Below are 7,765 nucleotides of genomic sequence, written 5' to 3'. Positions count from 1 at the left end.
TGGAAAGCTGCCTGGCAAAAAAGAACTAGGGGGTGTTGGCTGACACCCAGCTGAATGTGAGCCAGCAGTGTGCCCACGTGGCCAAGAAGGCCAACAGCATCTAGACTTGTATCAGCAATAGTGTGGCCAGCAGGAGTAGGGAGGTGATTGTCCTCCTGTACTCAGCATTGATGAGGCCACATCTTAAATGCTGTGTCCAGTTTTGTGTCTCTCAACAAAAGGAAGACATTGAGGTGTTGGAGCTTGTTCAGAGAAGGGCAATGAAGCAGGTGAAGGGTCTAGAGCACAATCTCTATGAAGAGCAGCTGAGGGAACTGGGGTTGTTCAGTCTGGAGAAAAGAAGCTTAGGGGAGACTTCATTACTCTCTACAACCACCTGAAAGTAGGATGTGGCAAGGTTGGAGTTGGTTTCTTCTCCCATATAACAAGTGACAGGATGAGAGGAAACTGCCTCAAGTTGTGCCAGGGGACATTTTGGTTGGATGTTAGGAAAAATGTCATGTACAGAGAGGATTGCCAGGCACTGGAACAGGCTGCCCAGGGAGGTGGTGGAGAACCCATCTCTGGAAGTGTTTGAAAGACGTGTAGATGTGGCGCTGAGCAACATGGTTTAGGAACCAGTGCACCAGTGCAGGGTGAATGGTTAGATCTGATGATCTTAAAGGTCTCTGCCAACCAGATGATTCTGTGATTCTCTGAAATATCGAATAGCTGTAATTTCAGTTATGCCAAAAAAGTAGAGTGGGAATAAAAAAAGAGTTAAACTAAGCTTCGATTTCTCCTCACTGCTTACACGAGATACCCTAAACTAATAATCCCTTATCTGAATCAACTTTAAATATATAAAACCAAACTCAATACCACCTAGTCAAACTTGGAAAAGCGTGGCAGGCATTTTAAGTTGGAATTGGTGAAAGTATGATAGTAGGTGTTCGGAAAGTTCCACTAAGCTACGGTACTCACACAGCAGTGTCTGCTGCACTCACTCACCAGCAGACACTGAGATTGCTGCTATGCAAAAACCCCTTAATGTCTGAAAATGATTTTATGAAACTTAAATACAAAGGCTTATACTGTAGTTAATTTGTTTTTACAGTATTTGCTTTATAATGGTGATGTAAATTAATGGTTAATACATAACTTCTATAGAAGATAAGGTCATGTCTAGCCAAGTTCGCTTGCTTTGTAGCACCAGAAATCTGGTATCGAACACATTCGGTATTTTGGTGTTTTGAAGAGATGTTTTTAGGAAGTGTGCATTACACAAGCGGATGTTTTTCAACTTCTTAGAGCACTGGTGTATGTGTAAGAATATACTTTAAATATGAGTTTGATTTTATTTACTCTTAAATTTGATTCTGTTAGGCAGTCAGGGTTAACTGGAAACCAGCCTTACTATTAAAAAGGTAAGTGTGTCAAAGTAAATTCAATGTTTATGATTAGCTGGTGAAATGAAATGGATCACCTCCTGAGTTCGTTCACTGAATACAAATTAGTCTTGAATTTTATAAATTTTGTAAAGCTTTGCATCTTAATGAGAATAATATTGAGCATGATTTTCATACAGAAGGAACTACTGGACTAGTGATGTAAGCTAAATGATATGTAGTTTTCTGAGTATATTTAGTGCTGCAGTTTTAACAGAAGGATACGCTTTGACTAATGAAGGCAATATCAGCATCAGCGTTAAACTGCTGTACTTTGGCATTAGGTTTTTTATGCCCTTTCTGTTACTAAGAAGAATTTGTAATCAAGTTTATTCATGCATTTCCTAGTGTTGTCCTAAGTATAAACAAGAAAGCTAAAAGACTCTATCTCAGTCTTTGGCTTTTTTCTGTTTCCGAAGTGGGTGGAGATTTTGACAGAATTAGGAGAAACATCTGAAATCTGGCAAAAGACAAGTTTAGTTTTCAGATGTAGTAATAATTTTGTGGTTGAGTGCCAGTTAAGCAGTTAATCCTTTGACAGAAGCTCTGATGTAGCCAAGCACAAGTTGAATTAAACTGTTCTTAGGAAAGCTTCTAAGTGTTCAACTAAATCCAGTTGACTTCTGTATGACTTGGACATGTGTAAAGTAAAATGTGTGTATGTTCTCTGTGTGCGTATATGTACGGGCTTAATGCTTTGTTGAGCTGATAGTAACAATGCTGATTTGCTAGTTCTGGTCCTTCTGCCGTGGGCTTTCCCCCAGTGCTGAAAGTGATGACTAGAGAATGAGCTGTGGTTTTGGAAGCAAGTGAATTCCCACAGAGGCGGCAAGTAGTAGCCAATGCTTGGTGCTGTAGTGACAGGACTCTACATCTTGCAGCTGAGGCTGAAACCGCAGCTGTGGTGAAACCACAGCATGTGCATGTGTCTCAAAACCAGAATGAAACTCCATCTCATTGCTCTACTCATGGGACTGTAGGCTCACAACAGAAACAGCAGGTGTTAAAGCTTTGTATCTCAGTGTTCTCCTTTAAAGGTTTAAAATTCTGGATTCTGAAAAAGTCGTGTTCAAAACTCCCCTAAAAACTTTAGTTTTGAAGGAAGCCAATAAATGTTCCAAGCTATTTAGATTATCTCTTCTCATTAAATATGGAATGAGATACTATCATGAGACAATATATTCAGTTAGACTGAAGTGTGCCAGGGCAATAAAAGGAGATTGAGATTTGAGGTCAGTCTGCAAATTGGTCTAGTGTTTTGAATTGAGATGTGTGCAGGAAACTGAAATGGTAGAACTAGGAGGTAACATCAGAAAAAAGTTAAGTAGAGATTTTTAAGACTTTCTTCTTTATTGAAATTTGGCCCATAAGAAGAAGAACAAAAAAACCTCTGTATGTGCCAAGAAATGTGGATGTCTAGATAAAAATGAGATATAATTTTGATGAAAATAATCTCACTAGGAACTCTGGGATTGTTAAATTTAATTACTGAAGAAAATAGATGCAATGGTAGCTCTTTACATTTTGGTGTCAGATATCTTTGATGTTATGCTGCTAATTTCAGATTGCATCTGTATATATGCAGTAACCCCGGAATCTTTGTTGTTGGAATTGTTTAAGAACGAAATAATGAGCTGCAGATGAGATCTTTCCTATATGTTAGAGAGTCCTGATTAGCAGGAGACCTGCCCTCCTGTGTTTTTCAAGAAGACCAGTTTGGATTGGGATACCATCCAGTTTGTTGGCAGACTTCATGTTGTTTGTCTCAAGTCCTGTGTCCTCTGAGACATCTGCCCTGTTTGCTTTCTAATGCTAACTTAGAGTTAGCAATCAACAGATAGAACGCAAGCTGCTCTCCCTATGCCTTTCTGACGTGGTTTCCACATTTAATGTTCACAGGCTGGTTTGTTAACATAGAACTCTTATTGTGGTTAAAAACAACCTTCTGACTGATAGTTCAGCCTGTTCCATGATAGAAAATGTTGCTCTTCAAGTTAAGCTACACATTAATTTGATGCAAATTGATGATAATAATAATATTGATAAAAAGATGATAATAAGGATAAAATACCTGGTAAATTATTGTGATTAAATTGTAGAAGATCCACTTATGTGGGCCCACTGGTAGTACAGTTCTATATAATCACCTTCACTTATTAAATTCCAAGCACCAGCACCCCATGGTTTATGAATTTAAAAAAAAAATCTGAGCAATTAATCATATTTCATGTTCCACACTGATATATGAACTTTTTTATAATAAAGAAAAAAAGGGGTTCTGCAGGCCAGTTTGATGCAGCTAATCAATCTTTATTTTAATAGTCAGAAACAAAAGTTTGCTTAGGACTGCCCTTTTTTCCTTCAGCTGGAGGTTAATGGCAGTCTGTGCTGTTGGCTTTTACCAGCTGCTGCTATGTCAGGAAGTGTTCAGTGCTGGGAACAAGCCTGCCAGCTTTTCTGTTTCACAGGGCAAGTTTCTACTCACTAGAGTAGGAGTTGGCGCCTTTTCACCAGAACGGTTTGGATAATTTTTCAATGTTTCTTTTCAAACAGTTGCTTTGATAGAGCGATTGAGGTGTGGAGGCAGTTCCACTGTGATCTCAATGACCTCTCCCACTGGATAACGGAAGCTGAAGTGTTACTAGCTGATGCCCGTGGTCCAGGTGGCAGCCTGGACCTGCAGACAGCTGGGCTGCATCAGCAGGTATGTACGATCTCTGCAGAAAATGAACAAGCTGGAAAAGTCTAGGTTTCTCTCTAAAATTTTAGTTTTCTATATAGACATATGGATTTGATATGGGGCTGTGCAGTTATACTTTAAAAATTCAAAATTTCTTTTTCAGATGCAGTTTAAAATGATTCTTATGGGGTTTTATGATGACTCAATGTGGATGGGTTTGAGATGATTTGATAGTTTGAATATTGGCATCATTTTTGCTGTTCTATCAGCTTTGTTACAGCTTTAGAAATATGTTAATTAAGAAATCCAATATATTTCACTTTCTACTAATAATTAAAAATATAAACTCCACCAATGGTAAATTATAACTTAGCACATTTTTTTAAAACTAATGATTTTGCAAGATCCTGCTATGTGTAAGGAATCTAGACAAAGATATTTCAATTACAGGTCTCTTAGGTTTGATTGCTTCAGACTTTAGTTCTGGAATTAAATTCCCTGATGTCTTTTAGATCATCGTTATGGAAGTGCAGAGTTTTCTGTTTAGCCAAACTACTTTACTTCCTTTAAAATAAGGAGAAGAAAGCATAATTTTGAGGATCAGATTTTTATTTTTTTTCTTTTGGAAATACTGACTATCCAAGAGTTAGGTATGTGCTGTGAGAGAAATGTATGTTTTACCTAACATACAGTTTGTATTTTATCTTTGTTTCTGCTTGGAGCTTTTTCCTATTTCCATTCTATCTCTTGTTTCTGATCTAGTTGGAAAGAAATTTTTACTAACAATGAAAGGTTTTTGTAGTGGCTAGGGATATTTGAAGGTTTGATCCTGACACCTTCTGACTTCTTTTAGGTTGATGAATTTTTCTGTGATGTCTGTTGACGATGGCAGCATAGCAATGGTTATCCTAGCTACAATACTGCTAACTTACAGAAATAGTCAGGGGCATAAGTTATGAAAAGAACTGGTTAAAAAAAGTCATGCAGTCTGTTAGCACTACTAAAAAGTGCTGTACCTTAAGAGGAAAGGAATCAAACATTAATGGATTAAATGAATTCCTGTGAACCTGAGTAGTATTCGGCAAGGTGTTCTGTGTCATTATCTTTTTTATGACACTCATTAGGAAATTGAACTAGATTCGACAACGGACTCTTAATAACTTAAATCAACAGCATCCAGTTTTAGGTAAGGTGGCTTTCAGTGCCTGCTTCAGTAAAATAATATGCACCCAGGATTCATCCTGCATATTATCAGCCACAGATTAAAGATGCTTTAGGTCATTAATAGAATTCTGTGTGGCTTTTATGTTTCTGACAGGAACTTGAAGAGGGAGTCAGCAGCCATCAGACCAGTGTTTCTGCATTGAACAGAACTGGGGAAGGGATCATACAGAAACTGTCTGCTACAGATGGGAGCTTCCTACGGGAAAAGCTGGCGGGATTGAATAGACGGTGGAAAGTAATCACTGCAGAGGTCATGGATAGACAGCAGAGGTAATAAGTTAATCAGGAATTTGAATGTCTGACCAGATCCAGTGAGGAGAATGTTATTTACAAGACTCTGGGAGAGATCGTGCCTTCCATTGGACGCTGTTATTAATCTGAATTGTCATAACATTCAGGCCCCTGTGTTTTGAACTCTCTTCTAGAATCAATTTCTCATAAATGCACCTGCAACTGACTGCTTAGTGACTGTATTTAATACAACCCACCAAATGACAACCACAAAACTTTTTTGTTAGGATTTTCCTTTTTTTAAATAATTCCCTTGTGAAGCCAGACTTTTTTTAGGAAGCAGTACTCAGCTACTTTCTCTGGGTGAAGCTGAGCTGAAAGTGCATTACCTTGATTTGTATTTTTGCATTGTCAAAGATACACTAACTGAAGCACTTGGATTGTTTTTGAATTTCTACAGTACTGTAAAATAAGATCTTCTGGTCCATCGGACTAGGTATTTTCTGAACAAAATGAAAATCTATTTTGAAATAGCCTTGAATTTACTTTAAAGGATTGAAGACAAAGGTTGTCTGAGGTAAATATATGAATTTTCAGTATATCTGAGGATATAAGTTACTCCTCCTGTTCTTCCTGGTAGAAAACATGTAAGGATAAATCCCTGGAACAAGTAGTTGCTTTTGGAGGCTGCTTACATAATTACGTTTTGAACATCTCCTGAAACATTTAGAAATGTAGTAGATTTTTTTCTTAATTATTTAGTTTGAGAAGTTCCATTAAAACTTCGTGTGATTTAGGGAATTTTTCCCTGGGAGTGTTTAGGGACATTTCTAATACTTTCACTAACAGTGGCTTTGTAGTGGTTCAGGCCTGAAAGTGGTGTCATTCTTGTCACTTATGTTTAATGTTTTCTGTAGACTCTTAAGTCTATTTTGTGACTTTGGAACTGAAATGTATCTGTTTTTAAGGTGGTGGTATTAATTTGCAAATATCTTGCGTTTTAGTCATGAGGATAGAATGAACCCTTTAAAATGCTCCAACCACTGAAAAACGTGACTGTGTTGCATCAGAAGAAGCGTAGGACTGACATGCTGTGTTCACCGCAGAAATGCATGTCGGTTTTTTGTTTTACTTTTCAAGGCTAAAAGGAGAGAATCAGCAGCTGATAGAGTACAGAAAGAAGCTCGATGAGCTGCGTTGCTGGTTGGAAAATGCAGAAAATGCACTGGACACAAGATTCACATTCAACCATGAAGAAAACTTGCAAGAACTACAGGCAAGATTGATTAGTGTGTGTGTGTGTCTTGTGCAAAACATCAGGATGTGGCTTTTGGGGAGGGGAATTTTCATGCTGTAAATACCCAACAAAATATTATGGTTGTGTAAGATTACTTACACAGGCAATATGCACCTTGTAATAAAGTTGGCTTGAGTTGATGCAGATACTGGAGCAGATAACTATGTTGTCTAGCCAGAAGGTGGTGGCCATGTATCAGAAAGTGAGAAACGTACTACTGATAGAACTTAGTAAGTGGAATTTCACTGGAGATGATGTCTGCAAGTCAACTTTATAGTTGTCGAAACTTTAGCAAAAAGCCAATAAGCTTAAAATGGTAAGTAAGCACTATTGTCCCGTTTACTGGGCAGCTTTAATACTTTGCTACAGGTGTAAGATTTTGTTTAACCTGCGTTTTAAAGTATAAGGGTTTTGGTCATTTCAACTAAGTTGAATGTATATGTATGTGTGTAGTGTTCCTGTTTATTTAGTGCCTGGCTTTGACAACAGAGTATCTGTGGTTTGTAGGATGTATGAATGTTTCTGGAATTCTAAAGGAATGGAAGGAGTAGTCATTGCAACAAACTTGCTTGCTCATTATTTTAAAGTTAGTAAATTAAAAAAAATCAACCAAAATCAAACATCCTCTGTTAGACTAAATCACTAAATGAGATGGAAAGACTTGAACTTTCAACAAACATGTATCAGTGATGTAAAGTTGTTGCAGTTGTGCTTGCCTAAGCAAATTGACTTATGTCAATTTAGTACTTGCTGTCTGTCATGAAAGTTTAGTTTTTCTTACCTACCTTAATATAGATGCCCAAAATGCAAGGCACAACTGGAACAAGGGAGGAAAGAGCAGAATTTGCTAGTGAAACACTGTTAGGGAAGTATTAAGTACCAATCTGGCCTTGTGAAAGCAGGAAT

At 37.6% G+C, this 7,765-nt stretch overlaps 1 protein-coding gene across 1 annotated transcript in view; it reads left to right on the top strand.

Moving 5' to 3' along the window:
* Positions 1–7,765, top strand: part of LOC104496470 (utrophin-like) — a gene marked incomplete at both ends in the record, with an annotated part of 28,906 nt that overhangs the window by 4,379 nt on the left and 16,762 nt on the right. The window contains 3 exons of the mRNA XM_010139595.1: positions 3,981–4,131; positions 5,426–5,601; positions 6,703–6,838. Of these exons, the coding sequence (XP_010137897.1) occupies positions 3,981–4,131; positions 5,426–5,601; positions 6,703–6,838 (463 nt within the window). The remainder of the gene's footprint in view (positions 1–3,980; positions 4,132–5,425; positions 5,602–6,702; positions 6,839–7,765) is intronic.

This window comes from Buceros rhinoceros, unplaced genomic scaffold (genome assembly GCF_000710305.1).
Source record: "Buceros rhinoceros silvestris isolate BGI_N320 unplaced genomic scaffold, ASM71030v1 scaffold1407, whole genome shotgun sequence".
NCBI lineage: Eukaryota > Metazoa > Chordata > Aves > Bucerotiformes > Bucerotidae > Buceros > Buceros rhinoceros.
Note: the sequence above shows the minus strand (reverse complement) of the source record. Positions and strands in the feature narration are given on the sequence as shown.